Genomic DNA, 22,160 nt, shown 5'->3' on the forward strand with positions numbered 1-22,160 from the left:
AAATAGCTGCTAACTAGTATAGAAAATAGCAGGTAGTGGAAGAGAGGACATTTACCAAGGTGAAGACACAGTGATTATGAAGACATGCTTATAAAATATATTTTAGGAGGTGAGAACCTAACTGAATAAGAACATTTTAAAAAAAATGATGAATTAGTAGTGATATGTTGTGATATATTGATTTGATATGTATGAGGGAGGAGAAAAGCAGAGTGAATTTGAGTCTAGCCAGAAGGTAGTCGGATAGAGCCTGGGCCTGCCTTCCATCTCTGCCACTGGTCATGTGTCCCTGCCTGTGCTTCTGGCCTTACTTGACTCCTGAAGGCTTAGGAATGGCCTTCAGTTTTGCACTCCTGGCCTCCAGCATGATGTTTGGCACATTTGAGGATTTAATAAATATCAAAACATTTTCTGCTACTGAAACTCCCCACCCCATGTTTACTGTTAGTAACGTAGAAGTTAAAAAAAAAATGTTCAGGTTCTACCTGTGTTCAACTTTGGAGCAGGATTTTTGCTTTAGAAAGGAACCCATGTACTTGTTGAGAATGTTAAACAGACAGTTCATTCATGGCTGTTAATTTGTAAATTTCCTCTGTGTGTCTGTGTAAAATCTTTTAATATCTAGCATGTTCTGATGTGAATCAACACTTTTTATTTATTGCGGTGCTGGGGAAGGAACGCGCTAGGCAAGCAGCTCTCCCACTGAGCAATGTTCCCAGCCCTAGAATCGACACTTAAAATACAACCAATAAAATGCTGTGTAGTCTGCATAGAGTTCTATATTGCAAATTATACGGAAGCAGTGATTTTTGATTGTGATTTTTGGTTCTGCAGTTCAAACAATCTTTGTTTTTCCTTCTTTTTTTTAGAACTTCCTGCTACTTGATGAGATATCACCGCAAGACCCCCAACTGCCACCAGAGGGTAAAATGATAGTGCATGTGCAGGATTTTACTGCTTTCTGGGATAAGGTAACACATTCTCTATCTCAAGGTCATGACTTCCAGAAGACAACTAGTGCCTCGGATTTCATAGAAATCTTAAGATTTTATATATTGCATGATATGTATTACGTTTGTAGTTTTACATATTTGCACAAAATGGTGCTTACTAATTTACTGATAGTATGTTATATAAATTCTAAAAATCACGAGGAAGGTTTGTCGTCAGTAGGAAGTAAATACAAAATCAGCCTAAATTGTTTGACAAGTTGTTCTTTATCACAATTTCAAGAGAACTTTCATTGTTGCCTTAGTTTTGGACTCTATACCTGAGTTTAGACACTGATAAGGTTAGAATCTATAGAAGAGGGTAGTCTTAGGGTGTGGCATGGAGTGTGTTAACCACATTTCAGATTGTTTTAGAGACCAGTGGAAGTCAGTTTTTACCTTAATGTGTTCAGGTCATCTTATTACATTCTGAGAAAGCCCATGAATTGGAGTTTTGCTGGCATTGAGGAGGGGTGGGACTCCCTTATTTGTGCCTCTGGAGGGTACTGGCTATTTTGGTGGCACCCCATACAGGGAGGAGGCAGCGGGCCAGCATAGTAAACCGGATTCCTGACTGCCGGGTTTTGTCTTATACTAAACAGACAGTGAAATAGGTGAGGCCACCAGGATTTTGCCACATTTGGTTTACTGAGGACATTTAGGCAGATGGGAAGAACAACAGGAACACCTTCAAAAAGTGCTCCGACTTGTGGACTCTCCATTTTGCCCCCCTTTACCCTCCTCTCCAAGGCCCTCCACCTGGGCCACTGGTCTTCTGTGCAGGACTCCCTCTCTCAGTCTGGGTCAGTCTGGGAAACCGAAGTCACAGCACAGGAGAGGGAATTTCCTTCAGGGAATTTGGTACCTAGGAGATGAAAACAGAAGAGGCCGTGGGTGGGTAAGGCCAGCAGGTGGGTGGAGCTGGAAGGACCAGCCTCAGACCAGGCGCTCTCCACTGCTGAACTTGAGCTGGAGGGAGTCTGGAATTGCAGTTTGTAGGAGTGCGGGACAGACTGGCAGCCAGAGGGGTTGAGCAGGACTCCTACCCAGCTCCTCTCTGCTCCCCACTTCTGTGGTGCAAATGCCAAATAATAGACTCTTCCTTTCTTCACCTGCTCTTACCTCTAAGTAATTGTTTTCTTCATGCTTTTCACCTAATTCGGATGTAATGCCGCCACCTCTACCAGTTCAACAGTCATCTGTCCCCAGCCACAGCACTGCACCTTTTGCACATGGGAACTTGTACAGGCTGCTCTGACCTGGGGTTTCTCCTCGCCTACTTGGTACATCCTAGCCTAATATGCTCTGTGGGTCAATGAGAAGCACACTAAAATCCCACAATAAAGAGGCTCTCTGGTAAATGCTACTGGATTAGGTAAAGCACCAAGGTTGCCGGTACACATCTTGTAGGACCCATTGCCAAATTGCTTTTGAATCAAACTCTGCAGTGTTGGGAAAATGGGCTCTTCTGTTCTCCCGAGAACAACCATGTTCTTAGCCTGTTTTGCAGCTGCCCTCGCAGAGCACTTCATCTGCTCTGGCCTTGTCTGGGGGATCCTGGGTCGTGTGAGGTCCTGGGTCAGGGTCCTTGGATGGGGCAGGGACACAGAGATGGGGGTAGTTGGAAGCTGAGGTGGAATGAGGAGTGTGCTGGGCTTGGAGTTGAAATATCCGGACTCCATTTGCAGCCCTCTGGGGTCAGGCCCTTATTTGGGGGAAGATCTCACCAAGCTAGCTCTCATTTATAATCTGTATGACTCATCTGTAGTTTATGGTCCTGTGGGATCTTCAGATCTCCATGGGGGCTTGTTTTCTGGGCCTAGTGTGGCCCAGATTTGGAGCTCCTCAGTGTGAGGGGAGCCTAGATGACCAGGAGCCCCCTTAGCCATCAAATGCTGCCCCCTTCTGGTTACAGTAGAGCAGTACACAGCCTGACTCACTTGTATGGGGCAGAAGCCTCCCTGCCCTAATAAGAACCTGAGGGGCATAATGGGAGATGGGTACTCCCTGTCCGAGGGGGTCCTGCCCTTCAGGGATTCGAGGTTCATTTTTTAAAAAATACCTTCATTTTATTTATTTATAATGTGGCACCAAGGATCGAATCCAGTGCTTCATATGTGTGAGGCAAGCACTCTACCACTGAGCTACAGCCTCAGCCCCTCCAGTTTCAATTTTTTTGGGTACTGGGGATTGAACTCAAGGGCACTCGACCACTGAGCCACATCCCCAGCCCTATTTTGTAATTTTATTTAGAGACAGGGTCTTACTGATTTGCTTAGCACCTCACCTTTGCTGAGGCTGGCTTTGAACTTGCGATCCTCCTGCCTCAGCCTCCTGAGCCACTGGGATTACAGGCATGAGCCACTGCTAGAGTTGAAAAGGCCACATTTCCTTTGATTCACTCTTGGTTGTTCTTTTATATAATAGAACATATCCCCTCTTAAGAGGGCTCCTCACACAGGGATTGGGGCTCAAAATTTGCTAGATCTTCAGCCATGGGGTGCACATGGTCAAGAGTCTTCAGATCCACCCTGTGGGAAATGCAGATAGGGATCCTAGCTATGAGATTAAAGCCCCCGGGTGACTCTTCAGAATCAGGTCTTTTTACTCCACTTTCAGTAGTTATGTCAGCTTCCTTTTGATAGTAATGATGTCTGGGATTGGACAAAAGTTCTTAAAGTTGGTGATTCTACTCTTGAGGTTCTATACTCTCAATTTAAAACCATTCTTTTCCTCTTTTATACTGTCTGACCTTTTTCTTGAAGAATAGATAATTTAAAGTACTGATTATAATTGAATGAGAAAAGGGAGCCTCATTTTGGTTTATCATGCTGTGTTGAACTCCCATTCCCATCCACATATTTTGATCTGCCAGTTGATTTTGTAATATTTGGAAGTTCTGTGCAGAAGGAATGAATCTGGTTTGGCTTCCTAAAGAATAAATTGAACTGAGAAACTATAAAACAACATTAAAAAAATTTTTTTTTTGGTGGTGCTGCGGATTAGAACCCAGGGCCTTGTGTATGTGAGGCAAGCAGTCTACTGACTGAGCTATATCCCCAGCCCAAGATTTTTTTTTTTTTTTAAACTTGAGCGATTATTAAGATTTTTCTTGAAATTTAGTAGAGGTTAAATATTCCTTATCTGAAGTGCTTGGGACCAGAAGTATTTGAGATTTCAGATATTTTTAGATTTTGGAATATTTACATGTCCATAAAGAGTTATCTTGGAGTTAGGACCGAAGTCTAAGTGTGAAATTCATTTATGTTTCACATATACATGGCCTAAAGGTAGTTTTATACAAGAAGGTTAGATGTACAATTTCCTACTTGGGATATCCAGAAGGTTCAGATTTTGGATTTTGGACTTTTGGATCAGGAATGTTCAAACTCTACATGAAACATACATACAGTTTTAAGTCTCTTTTTAAATTTTATTTGTCATTTTTAGATTCATGTGACAGGAGAGTATTTGCTGATGTATTTATACAAACATGACTCATATCTTACTCTAATTAGGATCCCAGTTAGGTCTCTATATCTTAGAATTTATGCACTGTTCAGGAATGCGATTCTTGGGAGTGTTGAAATACTTGGTCTGCACATTGTGGGGAGTCTTCCTGGTATTTGTAGTAGAAGCTCCATGTTGATCCTGCCTGGCAGGAAGGTAACAGGCCACAGGTGTAGGTAGAACAGATTTTTCACTTTGACCCACACCAGGCTCCTCTGCCCTTCATCTGTTCCCCAGTTTTGTTGTTAAAGTGAGCTTTGGTTATAGCACTGAGCATCAATTGTAAGCAGTCGCTTGCAGAGAGTGACTGGATGATATAAGGGAGCATTACTCACACTCATTCTTTATCAACTGAAGATGCAGGGATGAGTGGGGATTTTAAATTGTTTCTTAGGGACTGGGAATCCTGTGAACTCGTGCTGCCACCTTGTGGAGGTTGGCGAAACAGAAGATGAAAACCAAGCAAAAACTCAAAACAATGAAAAACCTTTCATATTGAGTATTGTATTAAGGATATTATTTTAGGCTGGGCGCGGCACACCCACCTGTAATACCAGCAACTTGGGAGGCTGAGGCAAGAGGATTGCAAGTTTGAGGCCAGCCTCAGCAACTCAGTGAGACCCTGTCTCAAAATAAAATAGGCTGGTAAAGTGCCCCTGGGTTCTATCCTTGATACCCCCCTCAAAAAACAAACAAAACAATCAACAAACAAACAAAAAAAACAAAACAAAACAAAAAAACAAAACCAAAAGGCAAAACAACAACAACAAACCCCCCAAAACAAAATAAGAATATTATTTTACTAAAAATAAAAAGGAATATTATTTTAGTGAGTTATTGTGAAATGAGTTTTCAGTTCAGAAGGGTTGCCTTGTCATTTCTGCTACTTAAATGCTATCTATGAATGTCTAGTGCTGAATCCATGTGGAAATGTGGTTCAAGGGCTTTTTTCTTAAATCCTGAAGTTGCTGGAACTGCTATCAACCCCACCAAGAAGTGTGGCTGGATGAAAAGAAGGCTAGGACATGTCCTATTAAATAGGATGAAGAAAGATGTGGGGTACATTCATGTGTGACTCTGGCTTTATTTTCTGCACCTTTTGGAGTGATTTATATTACTTTATTAAAATAGGCACATTTTTTGTAACTTTAATTTATAGACATCAGAAACCCCAACCCTACAAGGCCTGTCCTTTACTGTCAGACCTGGTGAACTGCTGGCTGTGGTTGGCCCCGTGGGAGCAGGCAAGGTAAGTTATGAGGCCTGTGGCAGCTCAGGCACCACCACATTCCTTGTGCGTTCTGGAGTGGAGCCCAGAGCAGTGCACAACACGATTTTGAATTGACTGTCCCTGGAACGGTCTTTCTCAGCGTGTTCTATGGGACGATGGTTTTGCAAGAAGCTTATGTGATTTTCTGAAAGAGTCTGCCTTTTGCGTATTGTCTTTGCTTTGGTGCTTCAGGTTTTACAGTTGGGAACTCCTTGTCTAGAAGTTGGACATGTCAGGGAACAAAGTTATTTATGTGGCTGCTGTTCAGGATGCAGTGACTGAGAAAGTGGGGACTTATTTTGGTCAGAGCATACCCTAGATGCTACGAGACATCTGGAGATTGTCCATCTTTACACATGTCTTCCTATGTCTTACCCATGTCACTCATAATGTCATGTCAGTGCACATGTTGTAAAAGTACGTCCATGGCTGGTGCTATGCTTAGAGCAGAAGGTGCACATATAAGTCAGACCCAGTCACTTGTGCCTTCAACAAGCTCCCAGGTTCTGGGGACAGACAGTGAGAAACAGACGTTTTTAGTTCAGTGCTATAAGCACTCTAACAGTGGCTACCATAGGCATGTCACATCTCTGTGTTGTGAAAGATTAGAAGGAAGCCTGCATGCACACTGAGTAGAGAAATCTAAATGTAGCCTGTACAGGTGGTAGGGTGATCACTTCCTTTTATGATGGATTTTTGCTCTCTAGAGGTCCTCTAAAAAAAAAAAATCTTTCCTAGTGCATTAGGTATATTATTTCTTGATACCTTCTCCAGAACAAGTATTTGGATAAGAAAAGTATGGGCTATGGGTCACAACTGCACTCAGTGTCTGATATATGCAGTATATATCATGAAAGGCTACAGTGTCACTTCAACACTCAACTGCACCCAGAGTTTCATGTAGCATTCTTTATGACCTATAGTGTTTGCATATAGCATTTCATTGGGAGAAACTGTTTTGGGCAGAGTAGATAGTTACATTGTATTTTATTAATATTTTTTACAAAACATTTTACTTTGACTAATAGTGGTATTTCTAATATTTCATTGAAATGTCTAGTGCTGACTCTTATCTAGTTCTAAATGAAAGGCTGGAGGTCCATCCCCAGGGCTGGGCAGGGCCGGGTGCAGGGTGCTCCTTCTGTCCCCAGTGCTGACTTCTCACGTGTTTTTCACCCTTCCTTCCAGTCTTCGCTGTTGAGCGCCGTGCTGGGGGAGCTGCCCCCGAGTCAGGGGCTGGTCAGCGTGCATGGAAGGATCGCCTATGTTTCTCAGCAGCCCTGGGTGTTTTCAGGAACCGTGAGGAGTAACATTTTATTTGGGAAGAAATATGAAAAAGAACGATATGAAAAAGTAATAAAGGCTTGTGCTTTAAAAAAGGTGAGTGACAACTTGAGCTACAGCCCTTGAATTACTAGTTCTGTTCTCATTAGTGTGAACTACAAGATTTTCATGAAGTTTATTTTCTCCGACTTTTGGATGTTATCTAACATTTTAAGCTACTCTGCTGGACAAACACATGCCCTCTCTCACAGCTCTACTGGCTTAATCCTGGTGAATAGTGACATTCACAGGCACCGTTTTGGGGGGGATTTGGTTTGGTTTCGTGAAGTTCTCTTGACTTTTTTTTTTAAGTTGGAAAATTACAAATGTTGCAAAAGTGAGGAGAACCGCATATTGAGCCTTCCCATGGCTGCCTATTGCCCCGCTTCAAACATGGTCAGCTAGTGGCCAACCTTGTGTCATTTCCACACCTGCCCCCTGCAGACACCTCCTCTCCCCCAGTTATTCTCAAGCAGAAGCTAGATTTCACATATGTCATCTGTAAATTTTTTCATTATTTCTCTTTAAAAGGTAAGACTCCTTTGGAAAAAAAAACATCAGAACATTATAGCTAAAGAATGACAGAATTCCTTGCTATGGTTGACTTTCTAGGCGGCATGTGTAGTTCTTTAATTATCTCATTAAGAAGCCTTGTTTACCTGCTAGTTTGAATCAGACTCCAGTAAGAACTGCACCTCTCACTTGGTGGATGGACCTGTCTGACCATAGATTCCCTGCTCCACTTTGTTTTCTTTCTTTTTTGGGTACTGGGAACATTTTTTGTAACTTTAATTTATAGACATCAGAACTGAGAGGTTCAGTAGTGAGCTGTACCTTCAGCCTTTAAAAAAAAATTTTTTTTTTTCCATTTTAAGATAGGGTCTCACTAAGTTGGTTAGGGCCTAGTACATTTTTGAGGCTGCCTTTGAACTTGTAATCCTCCTGCCTCAGCCTCCTAAGTTCCTGGGATCATAGGTATGCACCACTACACTCATTCCACTTGTTTTTTTACTTGTACTTTTTTAAAGTAAACAAAATGTTTTAATTTATTTTTGATACTGCATCATTTCCCCGTTAGAGATTATTTTCAGGATGTTGAGTTTCACAAAAATGGCCAGATGAAAGGTTTTATTGAGCACAGGCAGATGATTGATGAACATAGTTATCTGAATATAAGTTGGCAAAGGACAAAATGTATATTACTGATAAACACTGTGTTACCCTCTCTGGGTTAAAAATTGGCGAATGATGGCTCCAAAGGGCTCTCCGCGGGGTCTGTTCAGTGTGGCCTGCACGTCCAGCTGTTCTTTTGTACTTTGAAAGAAAGGCCAGGCAGATTTTCACAGGGGTGGTATTGAAGGTGCCTAGCCAGCTTTGTGAGGAAAGCATAATTTCGCTAGAATACTGGCTTGAATATCATAGATTGTATTGATAAGCAGCATTTTAGGATGGTGTGGACAGGGAAATAATCGTTTAATGAACTTTCATTGCCTTGTCCTGAGAGGCTATGTGTTTTCAAAAATGACAGCAAGCAATGATGAGCTGGATTTTTGTTTTTAATTAAATAATTTCGCAATACTAGGGTTGAACCCTGGGCTGTTTTATAGCTGAGCTCCATCCCTAGGCTTTTCCATTTTTCATTTTGAGACAGGGTCTTGCTAAGCTGCCGAGGCTAGCCTCAAACTTGTGGTCTTCCTGCCTCAGCCTCCTAAGTTGTTGGGATTACAGGCCTTAGAGTTTTATTCAATAGTATACAGACAGTATGTGCCAAGGAGGGGGAGCAAGCGTAGAAGAGTGATCATAATAGATCCCATCAACTGAGCGTCCACTCGGTGTCAGTCATCTCGCTCTAGTTCTTTGGATCACATACTTGTGCTCTCTCTGCCTGTCATAGATCACTGCAGTTCTTTGGATCACATACGTGTGCTCTCTCTGCCTGTCATAGACACGTGCGTGTACACAAGGTACCTGAATTTTCGGTCTTCTACTGTAATTTCTTAGTCTTCAATGCTATTCTCCTTATTGGGCCATTGGGGTCTGGAGATACAGAGTGACTCACCTGAACACTTGCAGATCAGGGTCAGGTGTAGCCGCATGACTCCAGATTCCAATTCTGCCAGTGCCCTGCCGCCTCTTAATTATGGTGTTTCTAGGACAGAACTATTTGACAGACTGAGTGATTTATGAGGGTGAGCATGGAAAAAAAGAATCTCAAGCCTTGCCTTCTTCCTTTAATCAGGTTCAACTCCTAATGCCCATGTGCGGCGTCACACTCCCAGGTCAAGCCAGCTCTGCCTCCTTCCTCCACATGGTGGAACATCTGTGATGGCAAGTGGGACAAGGGGCCCCCACAGCCACGTGGGAGGTCTGGACCAGTAACAGGGGCCGTGTCTGGGGTTTTGGCCTCCTTTTGACTTTTCATAAGCTGTTGATGCACAGGGATGGTGATCCTGCTCTGTTGAAGGGCACAATTTCCGTCCTCTGCGTGAAGGCAGCCCAGGGTAAAGAAATAGAACCGAGCAGGAGTCCTGGCCCAGCCTTGTCCTTTGCTTGTTGTTACTTTGAAGACAGCATCCTGTTACCTTGTGGTGGCCTCTGGTGTCAGATGCAAAATGAGAGCATTGGCTGAGATGTTTTGCAGCTACTGAAGTGCCAGCGGTGACCCTACTTAGCAGGACATCAGCAAGATCTTTAAGAAACCAGGGAACCACTTAATGCCTTGGGAGAGCCTCAGCCATTTCCTTGGTAAATCCTGTGTCAGGGGTGGCTGTGAGGGGGCCACGGATGAGAGGACTACCCTGGGATCAGGGTGTCCTGTAGTACGCAGACTGTGGTGTAGTGGAAGAGGCTTCGACATGGGAGGGCAACTGTCCTGGGTAGCTCTGGGCATTTGCCTCAGTTTTGTTTCTTATTAATTGGAGGAGATATGGGTTGATCTTACGGTACCTGTGAAGTGCAAACATGTCAGGTTTTGGTAAGTGGTAGCTGTTGGCACAGTTGTAGCCCTTTTATCTAAATCAGTCAGTGATGAGTGAAATAAAGATTTCTTCTCACAGTTTCCTCTTACCCTCTTTCCAAAAAGCCCTGGAGGGGGGAAAAAAAAAACAGAAAAAGGCAGGCCGGATATCTCATTTGATATATTGATAACAACTAAATGCTTTCTTTGTACTAGATCTAATGGAAGTAAATTTGGAAGTTCATGGAGATGACAACATTTCCGAGATCAAATAATGAGATGAAGTGATAATTCCCATGTAGGAGCATCCCTCTGGCTGATTATATATTCCAAAGGGCCTTGTGGAGAGTCACTGAACTTGACCCAGGAAGCAACCTCATCATCTTGTCATGGTGGTTAAAATCCCAGGCCCTGTGGTCAAACAGCTCTGTGACGAGTCTCAGTTCTTCTTAACTGGGTGTGTGTTTGGCTGATTGTCTGAACCTTACAAGCCTCATCTTCTCCGTCTGTGAAGTGGAGGTAGTAGAACTGTCAACCTTATAAGGCTTGTGAGGGTGAAATGTGATCATCAATTTAAAACACCAGATCCCTTAGCACAGGAGAGGCTTTATATAAATGTTAGCCCTTTGTTATATCCCAAATTTTGGGTAAAATCACCTAGAATGTAACATTGGGAATAAAGTGTCTGACTGTGCAACTTCTGTTATTTAATTTGACATTTGTGTAGGGTCTTCATAGTGTACTTAAAAAAAAAAACACAGCAATACTAGTATGGTTGCCACAATAATAAATGCAGTACAATGATTAAGTGACATCTGTCTGCACGTTATCCTTTTATCCTTAGGTATTTTTTAGAACTTTTAAGTAAAGTTCAAAGATGTGGGTGATAAATTCAAGTGTGATGTTTTTCCACATAGACCACCCCTCTGGGATACCCACAGGTTTAGAGTTTTTTTCCTCCTATTTTTTCATATTCCTGTTAACTTGGACATTTTCTTTCCAGTTTGACCTGACAATTATGGAATAATTATTATTATTATGTCTTTTTTTCTTCATCTCTCAATTGGGATAAACAGATGGGCTCCTGTGGCTTAGAATAATAAATAAGAAATAAATAAAAAATTAAATTAGAAATTTAATAAAATTTAATAATTAAATAAGAAATAACATAAATAATTAAATAAGAAATGCTGAGTCACAAGAGCTGCAAGAGGGGGATCCAAATATGGAGGCTTGAGTTGATTGTGCAGTGTGCGAATGGAGATAGAGGGCTCCAGGTGTTCCGTTGCTTTGGTATTGTTTGCATTTTAAATGTATCTTTCAACAACCACTTGGGGCAACGTGAACTGAAACAGTAAAAATGCTCAGTTCAGAGATGAGCTTGGTTCAGTTTCCAGCCCTCTTCGTGATCTCTGAGAGTCATTTACGCTTGATCTCCATTTCTTCGTCTGTCCACGGGGCCAGTACTTACTGCAGGTTGGAGCGAGGGTTAGATGAGATCGCGCATCCAGACCCGTGCTGGGTGCCTGGTTCCTACCATCCAGGAGCTGACCAGTGGGGAAATGAGCTGAGTACAATTAATTCACAATAAATTGTGAAGCAGAATAAGACGAGTCCTTCATAAGACATGTAAAGAAAGTTTTAGAAACCCACCAGAAAGAGAGGTGATCTCTACCTGGGGAAACGGGAATGGTTTCATGGAAGAGGTTGGAACTGAGCCTGGAAGGTGGGGAGGTCACTGACAGGCCACAAGAGGAGTGGCAGTTCTATGTGGAAGAAGAACTGAGCAGAGGCAGGAGAGCTCTGCCCTTGACTTTGCCAAGGCCTCAGGGCCAACAGCCTCAGTGGGGCGTCCGCCATCATGAAGGCAACGTGGTGTGTTTCTGGCCTTTTGACATTAAACCAGCATAGCCATTCCCTGATTTTCCTCTGGTTACGTCAAACAGTCGTAAATGGAATAATGGGTTAAGTTTTACTGAGAGACAATGAAGGTGAGTGTGAATGAGCACCTTCCTCTCCCTGGGACGCTTGAAACATATGCTCGGCTCATGCTTTCCCTTTGCCCAGACCAGAAAGTCACGATTGGGAAATTGGCCTGGCTTAGACTTCACTTAAGATCATTTTCCCTATCAGAGGCTTATGGGTAAGTTTGCAGAACCACAGCATTGGTGGTAGTAGTACTCAGAGTTTGTCTGCCAGACTAGAGCCTCTCTTGTTCCCTAATTATGCTAAATGAAGTCACTCTTTTCCCCCTAATTGTGCTAGATGAAAAGAGTGGATTTGAAGTGTCTTCTCTGAAAATGGCTAAGATTGCTGTGTTACCCCCTGGTGCTACACTGAGAAGAAACAACACACAATCAAGGCATAGAAATAATGAGAACACCTTACAGTGATGGTCAGCAATGAACCATGGGCCACATCAGCAGTGTGGGGTGGAGGCTGGGGACCTATATCTTAAACCGGCTCATTGTTTTACATGAAAACCGAAAGCAAGAGATGACGACCACTTCTGAGCGCTGCAAAGAAGCAAAGTAAAGTATACCACCTTATACGAGGGTGATTGCTGTTTTCCCTGGAAAGTAGTCCAGCTCAGCTTTGAGTCTGTTGGGAACTCTGTGTTTAGGTGTCATTTTGGACTGGGGGTGGAGGGGGTGGGATTAGCTGAAAATAGTCTCTTTCTTTCTTTGCGGGGTGTGCTGTGCTTAGAGTGATTCGCACTGTGGCTGGGGTCCCACTGTTGGTTGGCTCGGGAATTATGTCTCCAGGCACCAAGTCCAATTTGCAGTTCATTCTTGTTCTTTTCCTCCCTGTCGAGGGTGTTCATCCTCATATTCCTTTGGGTTCTCACAGCCTCCTGGGAGTTGAGTAATTCCTGTTTCTCCAGGAAGAGGACCCAGGGAGGTCAAAGACTTCACTTTTCATGGGGAGCCCAATGTGCCATTTGCTTTCTCCTCAAATTGGTCCAAGTAGAGACCAAGAAATGAGGATTGATCTCTAAAGGGCTGTTGCTATAGAGTCTGTGGTTGGTAACTGTGAAAGTTCGTCCGTACCCACATACTCTGCCTAAGCCAGGTCCTGTCTAGTGATTATTGTAGTGACGATTAATTAAGTAGAGATTTCTAAATGGAATATTGTGTATTAGACCTGATTGTTATCCTATTTTTTGGAAAATGTTCTTACCTTCTTTTCTTTTTTAAGGTTCTGTGCTTTGTCAATTTAAAAATAATCACATGTAACCGAATAGATCCCTAGATCTTCCAGTAGAACCTCCTTATCTTAGCTCTCCTTTTTCTCCTGGCTTGTGTGGAGCAGCGGTCTCAATCCACCCGACCTGTCCAGTATCCCTCCAGGACCTGGTTCCTTTTCCTTTGGTTTTCCCTGCTGCTGTCTCCTGTATAGATTTTGTCTGTTGCTCTGTCATGATCCTCCAGTGTCACTGTGCAGGCATGGAAAACCGTGCAGGTGGTGGGAACTAATGCTGATGTGAGCAGATGAGATGGCTCGTGAAGGCACCTGTGTGTTGCTGGGGAAAATAAGCCCCATGGCTTTAGAGGCCACCCGCGTGCTGAAGCCTGCACAGCGCTCTTCAGCCTGCGTCTGCAGACTTGTGTGTCCAGCAGCAGTGGGCATCCCAGTCTGGCCGTACCTGAACTCTGGCTCTATCTGCTCCACCTGTGTCCCCTGCCTCCCAGCTCTGTCCATGGTGTCCTTGCTGTCTCCTTTCCTATGCTTAAAGCACTGTGGTCCTCTCTGCCTCGCAGCCCACTTGCATACCATCACCAGAACTTAAAGGCTCTGACTTTGAAGTTTCCCAGAGTGTGGCCCCTTCTGTCCATTCCCTGGGGCCCACCATGAACATTTCTCACCTTGTGGCTGCAGCCCCCAACTTGTGTCATGCTTATGCCCTGCCCTATCAACAGCTTCCACAAAGAGACAGCAGTGGTTCCAACAAGCCAGATCATTTTGTTCTTATTTCAGTGACAGTAGAACCACTGAGCCTCTGGTCTCTTCTGCCTCATCTCCCAGTACTGCTCCCTCTGCCCAGAACTGCTGGACAGCAGTTGCTATCCTTTGAATACCTTGCACATGCATCTGCCCCGGGGCCTTTGCCCTTGCTCCTTCCTCTTTCTGGTACGCTCTTTGTCCATGTCTGTGCTGGCCCATCTTGCCCTCTGACTCAGCTTTGGTTGGAGCCATTGCTGGCCACCCTGTAGAAGTTGGACTTCTGGAATTCTATATATCACCATGTACAGTCATGTTAATTTTTTATGTCAAGTCTTCCCGCAAGGAAACTACAAGGACTTTGCTTCCTGCTTCCGTCCCTGCTGAAGTCACTGTCCCCAGAACAATGTCTGGCTTATTGCTGGTGCTCAGTACATACCCAGTAAAATAGTTGAGTGCATAAAATACTCTGGAAAACTACAGCATTAAAGTGCCCCAAAAGTTTTCTTGAAAGGTTCAAACTTCCAGTCTAGTCCCTGTGAATAGATCCACTGCTGCTGATCAGATATGCTTGTGTTTCCGAGGAACTGCAAAGTTTAGGTTGGTGACAGGAGAGCAGTGTTGAGTCTTTTCTCCCTTTTCCTGTATTTCTCCATGTAGGACTTACAGCTTTTGGAGGACGGGGACCTGACTGTGATCGGAGATCGGGGAACCACACTGAGCGGAGGGCAGAAGGCGCGGGTGAACCTTGCAAGGTGAATGTCCTTCTCCATTCATTCTGCAGCTTCCAGTGGGAGGACACGTAGAAAGAAACTGCTCGCCAAGGCTTGGGTCCGGGGGAAGCACTGGTTTTGGGTTATTTCATTGGTAGTTGGTGGAATGGGATGGTTCCCAGGAGGGAGCTGGTGAGCGGGAGTGGCCTGCCTGACCCCTTTTCCCGTGTTCTAGAGCAGTCTATCAGGACGCCGACATCTACCTCCTGGACGACCCGCTCAGTGCGGTGGACGCAGAAGTCAGCAAGCACCTGTTCCAGCTGTGAGTCTGCTTGGTCTTACCACCTCTGCATCAGGGGCCCTTTCCAGGAGGCACAGGAGAGGCCTTTAGCTTCAGAAGGCTCAGCTCCTCCGCCTTTGTGCCCCTCTGCCCCTCTCGCCTGCCTCCGGGAAGATCCGTTTTAGAGAAAAGTTTGCACTTGTATAAGGTCGAGGTAGGAAATTGCAGGAGCTGCCCGCCAGTTGAAGTGCGAGGAGCCCATGTCCCAGGGAGTTACGGAATGGGGGCTGGGTGGGGGGATTCAGACCCCCAGAAGAAGAAGGATGACGTGCAGGTTTGACATTGAAGGACGGGACTCGGCAGACTGGTGCCGGCTGTCGCCTCTTTTCCTCTGTCTGTTCGTGGCACATGAGGGAGCGGTTTTCAGTACATGCAGGGCTTTTGTGGAAAGACCTTGTTGGTTTATGCTATTTTCACCTGTAGGTTTAGAAATAGTTACTAGTCCAGAATTCAGGAACGGTTTGCTCCTTAGCAGTGTATGGCTGCAGGAGTTTGATGCTGCTTCACGGAGCCTCAATACAAGGAACCCTGCAGACTCTCAGCAGTGAAGGGTCAGCTGACGTGTGCAGCTGGGCCTCTGCAGTCCAGTGCTCCTCCTTTCTTGCGTGTGGTTTTTCTGCAGTTTGTCTTCTTTTATTCTTGCTTAGCCACTGAGCCAGTGACGTAGAAGACTGGAGGCTTTTCTCTGTGTGTGTGTAACCTATGCAGACAGACACACCCTGTGTATTCTAGACTGGTCTTTTCAAAGCTTGTGGACTTGGTCCTGCTAAAACAGTATCTGATCACCCCCATCCCCCCTTAACTTTCTGCTTGTCATTCACTTTGCTGAGGGCAGTGAGCCCCTTCACCTATGCTGGTGAGGGGAGCCCTCTGTGCATGCTGAGATAAATTCTCTGACAGATGTTACAGCATGACACATCTTAGTTTGCCAAGGAGGGGACAGTAAGCCACAAAGAAGTTAATGACCCATAGTAGGCAGAGTATGGGAGACACAAGTTTTGATCTCATTCTTGCCCTTAAGGAATTTGTTTCCATATGAAGTTTATAAAGACAAATTCCAAATTGTCAGGTGCTGGGGTTTGGCTTCCACATATAAGACTAGGAGTGGGGCAGTCAGTCCACAGTCAGTCCTAAATATGAAGACAGATGCAAGCAGAGTGAGATGATCGTATCACCAAGCTCTGGACTCTAAAGAGCCAGGACATGGAGTCCTCCACTGAGTGTGGGACTCTGGAGTGGAGGGAGGGTCACTAAACGTTTCTCCACCGGAGTGGGGATATAAATGTGTCTGGTGCTGGGGTGACAGATCATTCTGGGAGTGGATGGTGGTGAAGGTTCCACACCTGGGGCCACTTCACACCACTGCACTGTGCCCTTAAAAGTGGTTACAATGCTCAGTTTTGGTATGTTTATTTAAACCACAATCAAAAAATGTACCTGGTAGCATTGAGTCTTTTCAGAACAGAAAGTGGGAGCTCTCCGATCTGACCTTCCTCTCCTGCCCACTCCTGACTGTGACTCGCTGGCTTTTCCTCTGGGCAGAGAAGAGCCTTTGTCACTTGTATGATTCTTTTCCACTCAAGTTCTTCATCACTCGAAAAGCAACTCCCGGTGGGACCCTGTGGTAGAGTCCCTCTGGAGGAGAGAGGAAGGCATTCTAATTGCTGAGTGTCAGTGTGCATATTGCAAGAGCTCCCCCAAGTTTTCCTGAGAACACGAAGGTGTTTATAAAGTCCTCTCGCACCTTTAGGGTTTAATGACTTTGGATATACACTTGATAGAAGCAAGCTTGTTAAAATTGTTGTTTGCTAATCAGAATCACATTCTTTGGGGAAACTTAGAGCAGGGAGCACGAATGCAATTTAGGAAATCACTCAGCAGCAACTGGAGAATGTTCTCAACGAGTTAGAAAATTGGATTGAACAATATGCTATGAAAGATGGCGGTTGTGTTGAAGCTTAGAAATGTGAAGTGTTTTGTATTGAAAATGAATGAATTACACTTCTGTTTGCCATTAACAGTTTTACTTCAATCATGAATATACATCCAAGCTATTAAGGTTTGTGAGTTTTACAACTATATGTTGTAAATACAAGAGAATTTTCACATGCAGAAGGTCAGGGCCCTTAGGTTAACTGATGCCCATTGGATCTGTTGCTAGGTATAAATCTTGTCTGTGAGTGTGTGAAGGTTCCCCAAAGCCAACCTGCTGACCTCCCCTCCCCCAGATATTCTTATGGCTCATGTGTTACTTCCTCATAGACAAGTCTTTCCTGACCACTCCCTCTAAAATAGCAACCTTCACCATGCTCACATCATGACCCAATAATGCATATTCTGTTTTGTGTCTCCTCTGTATGGTGCGGGTGTTGTCTGTTTGACCAGTGGGTGTGTCCTCAGCACTTGAATGGTGCCTGACACTATGTAGCTGCTCAGCCAATGTGGGTTGATGGAAAGAATCAAAGCAGTGACTCTGTCTTTCCTATTTCTGTTGCTTGCATCACAGTATGGGTCAACCCTTAACAGTTCTTGTATAGAACAGTCCTTAACAGTTCTTGTATAGAACAATCGTCCATGTATAGACTGGTTGCTGAACCAATCAGTATTTTTATGGCATGGCGAGGCGCAGTGGCACACACCTGCAACTCAGTCTGAGACAGGAGGATCTTGACCCCAGGAGTTCAGAACCAGCATGGGCAACATGGCAAGATCTTATCTCTTTCATGTCTTCGAAATTTTAACTCTTAACAGTTCACAAAGTATTTTTCTGGAGGTTTTGAAAAACTCCTAATTTTGGAAAACTTTAAAGTCATCAATAATAATATTATTTTACTTATTTACATTAGCTTTTCTGTGATGGAATATGTTAGAAAGGAAACATTTTGAAACCTTGGACTTGAGACTCTGGGACACAGCAACACATCATGTTTGATTTTGTTAACATCTCCCTACAGATATTTATATAAAGGGATGTTTGGCTGGTAGTTTTGCGTTAAGGAGAAACAGTTCTATGGAGAGCTTGAATATTACACAAGAAGAAAGGTTTAGTAGGTTGAGAAACTTAGGTATGAAATAAGACAAAGTAAGATATTTGAAAGTATGAAGTGATAATTTTTGTGTATAGTTTGAGATCTTGGTTCTGATCATGGACCCCATCCCCAAATCATCTTTTATTTACAGTTTGTCAATCCTGAATTAAAAGCCCAGGGCTGGTTGGTTGGAGAAAGATGGAGATAACATTTATTGAGCACAGTTATGTTCCAGGCCTTTCCCAGGGGTTGGTGTTTTGATTTCTCAGAACATGCCTATGAGTTGACGTTAGTCTTGTGAGATAGGAAGAAACTGAGGTTCTAAGAGGTCTAGTGGCTTACCCAGCTTTGTCAGGCTGGTGAGAGGGAGCAGAGATCTGAGGAGCTCAGATTTGGTGCTCTCCAGCACATGGTGGTGTAGCCCACGTTCCTGACATTTGCTTTGTGCAAGGACCTGGAACCCACAGTATCTGTCCGCAGCCCTGCCTGTGGTCCCCGGGTCCCACTCTGTTTACCTGAAGCTGGGGACTGGTTTTGAGCTTCCAGGGTCTGCAATTAAAATGTGGGGGCACTTTTTAGGGTTATTTGAGCCATTAGATGATTTCTACTGTGATTTCGACCATTCAAATTTTGTTCTTTCACTTTCATATTCAGTCCTAATAAAAGAAAATTGGCTTCTGCCACGAGGCTTGGAGTGTTGGGTCTGACTGTGGCCTCAGTTCAGTCATTTTTCTATCTAGGGTCTAGAATATGCACTCTGGCAAGGCTTACTGAAAATCTAAGACTTCTTCTGTTTAGGTTAGTCTCATACATCATCACTTAGGAAACAGTCTAAGGAAAAGAGCCACATATTTATTAAATGACGTCAGCCTATTTCTTCCTCATTTCTGCATAGAGTATTTTAGTTAAGTCAAGTTTTTAGAATCTTGGTATCGTTCCATTGTTTTATCATGAAATATGTTAACAGTTAAACTGAGTTTAAAAAAAAAAATTAATAGCCGTTTAGAATTTCCTAGCAGCTTAACCTCAGATGTGCTGCTAGTGAGTTTGAGTGCCCAGGTGGCTCCCTTGATTTATATTTGCATTTGTATTTAGTTCATATTTACATCTGTACTTAAGCTATGCATCTTTGACTGCACTGTTGTCTTTGTTTCATTTTAGCTTGAAATGATTTTATTTTTTCCATTTGGAGCACCCTCAATGTGGTTTTTCATATATTGTACGTTTTACATTTATAGGTGTATTTGTCAAACCTTGCACGAGAAGATCACAATTTTAGTGACTCATCAGTTGCAGTACCTAAAAGCTGCAAGCCATATTCTGATATTGAAAGACGTAAGTAATTTCTAGAGATCTGGACTTGCTAGTACTCTTGTGTGTGCACAGAGGTGTCTTCAGCAGGTCACCCTCCTTGGGCTTCATTGGAAACTCCCTCTTTTCCCTCAATTTCAAGTCCTTATCTTTGAAAATAAATTCAAAGGCTTTATAGAAATGTCACTATTACATTTTAAATCAATTATCCTAAAGTACATAAACCTGCTACCTTACATTTATCAAATTACAATGGTTCTAGTGAAATTGTTAATGATAATAATGGTGCTGTTTCTTTATAAGGTTTTGTCTCCTTTTCTGTGACTTAAATAAAGGAGATTATTTGGAAATCACAGATGTTAAGACACCTTTGCACCCATTTGGTTGTCACCCACAGTTTCCGTAAAGAGCAGCCTGCATTCATAGCAACTCACAGGCAGATGGCTGGGCTCCCCACCTGCAGCTCCCACCTTCCTGGCACAGCGCTTGCTAGTCTAAGTGCACAGGTGCTTCCAAGTGCCCAGTTTATGTGGATCCTGTGTGGTGATGTGAAAGGCAAAACCCCTGCCGTGGTGGGACTTCCGTTCTCCCTGGGGAGGATATGGTGGCTGGGATAGAGCACTGGGTATTGCCTACAGACTGGTACAGAAGAAGGAGGTCATCTGGCATGCGTGGAGGAACTTCAGGGAGGCCCCATGCTATAGGACATGGCCCAGAGCGTTGGGCAGTAGGCCTGGAATTGGCATGGAGCTATTGTGTGGTCTGCAGGGGAAGGACATGATCTGATTCATGATTTTTTTTTTTTTTTTTGTAAAAATAACCCTCTTGGCACTGGAGGGGCTATAGCAGAAGCCGTTAAAAGTCTTTGTAGTTCAGAAGTGTATCAGTTTGCTAGGGCTGTCAGCACAAGTACCACAAACGGGTGGTTTAAAATAGCAGGAAATTATGGTCTCGGTTCTGGATCCTGTGAGTCTGAAATCAAGGTATGAGTGGGAACATTCTCTCTCTGAAGGCTCTACCGGAGAACCCTTCCTGCCTCTTGTACCTTGGGGTCTTTTGCTGGCAGTCCTTGGCACTCTTTGGTTTGTAGCTGGGGTACTTCAGTCTCTGCCTCTCTTGTTATGTGGCATGCTTTGTGTGTGTCTGGGTTTCTTCTGAGGACATCTGTCATTGGACTTAGGACACACCCTACTCTAGATGACCTCATTTTAACTTGATTACACCTGCAAAGAAACAGTCCCCTTCGTACCCTTCAAAAATGTTTTAATACTTTTTGTCTGTATTAGCTTTGCATTTCTACACCAAAATGCATGAGGAAGCTAATTTGTAAAGAGAAACTAGTTATTTAGTATACAATTTTTAAGGTGAAAGGGCTGGGTGCCTGCGTTGGCTCAGTTCTGGCAAAGGCCCTTCTCGCTGTAGTCACGTCATGGAGGAGGTGTGGGTGGGGAAGAGGTTACGTGGCCAAACAGGAAGGCAGAGAGAGACTCAGGTCCCATAGCCCCTCCTGAGGGCTTATCTTCACGACCAAAGGGCCTCCCAAAGGTTTCTTCCCAAGAGTACTATTTTGGGGACCAAGTTTTTAAACACATGGGACAGTGGGAAACACTGTTAAACCGTAAGTGAACCATAGCACCCTCCCACGGTTTCTTGGTAAAGTTATAGGAATATCACAGTGAATATTAGCCACGGTTCACAAAATCTGTGTGCATCATTCTCAAAAACAGAAAAATTTCACATTATTGCAATAAGCAGGATATATAATGTTAGCAGAGTTCTTGCAAAAGTGTTTAAGTGCCTCCTTGATGCTCAATGTGCCTAATAAAGCACAGTGAGGAACCTGTCAGTCAAAGCTCTGTCAAATGAATCCCCCCAACCCCAGGAGGATTATAAAAATGCAGAGTAGCTACCTCGTCAAGAGCAGTTCTGTGTGTCAGTTCTTTCCTCTTCCTCCAGGAATAGGGAGCTTGGATTCCTCAAACTTGAAAACAATTAATTTCATGTGCACAGGGCTGAAACTAGTATGGTAAAATCCAAATGCCAGTAATATGATGAGCACAGAGTCAGTGGGGGTTAGATTAGCCTTGTCACCATTCTTCAGATGGGGACTGCTTCTGGGGCCCTACTTCCTGCTGGTTTTGAGGATACCTCTCAGTTCTAGTCCACTGTAGGGTACCTTCGATGGGCTGGGGTCCATTCCGACTGTTGGTCTGGCCCCTTTCTAACAGCAGAGGGTATCGCTGCCTACTTCAGCCTCTGAATTCTCAGTACTGGTCTTCTCAAGAGAATTGTCCTCTTTATACCAGTAGTCTTCTCTTTGTGTCTCATTGACACTGAGTAAAAAGGGGTAATTTCATTGAACAAGCTTGTGAATTTTACTTCTGAAGTGGGCCAAGCAAGATACCTGGGGTGGCATCTAAGGACTGAAGTAGCAGGTGGGCTTCTGGCCACATTTCCCCACCTGACCTGCCCTTAAATCCAGGGCTATTCTCCTTTGATTTGTTTTGTATCCCAGGATTTTGTCTAATATTTTATTTGTGGCTCTGAGTAAATCAAATCAGTCTCATTTCATGGGATGAAAAAATGGTAGAGATGTCTGCACATTATTTTCCTTAAGTTTGTAAGGGGGAGCTGTGAGATGAAGTGTCACATGGTATGTTGATTTTTTGGTTGGAATTTTCTTCAATTTGGGGGGCAGATTTAGAGTTAAGACTATGAGGATGCAGTTCATGGGGTCAATGTCCAGGGTTAGTTTGTACATCTTGTCCTAGTGGGGA

The 22,160-nt window shown here is 43.8% G+C and overlaps 1 protein-coding gene across 3 annotated transcripts in view; it reads left to right on the forward strand.

The window, feature by feature from the left end:
• Window positions 1–22,160, forward strand: part of Abcc4 (ATP binding cassette subfamily C member 4) — a 223,627-nt gene that overhangs the window by 83,108 nt on the left and 118,359 nt on the right. For all 3 annotated transcript variants that reach the window (XM_046454931.2, XM_046454929.2, XM_046454930.2), the window contains 6 exons: window positions 870–971; window positions 5,659–5,748; window positions 6,958–7,149; window positions 14,651–14,745; window positions 14,939–15,025; window positions 19,311–19,407. In XM_046454931.2, the coding sequence (XP_046310887.1) occupies window positions 870–971; window positions 5,659–5,748; window positions 6,958–7,149; window positions 14,651–14,745; window positions 14,939–15,025; window positions 19,311–19,407 (663 nt within the window). The remainder of the gene's footprint in view (window positions 1–869; window positions 972–5,658; window positions 5,749–6,957; window positions 7,150–14,650; window positions 14,746–14,938; window positions 15,026–19,310; window positions 19,408–22,160) is intronic.

This window comes from Marmota monax, unplaced genomic scaffold (genome assembly GCF_021218885.2).
Source record: "Marmota monax isolate L192 unplaced genomic scaffold, Marmota_monax_Labrador192_F-V1.1 WCK01_AAM20220418_F8-fsc00026, whole genome shotgun sequence".
In the NCBI taxonomy this organism is placed as follows: Eukaryota; Metazoa; Chordata; class Mammalia; order Rodentia; family Sciuridae; genus Marmota; species Marmota monax.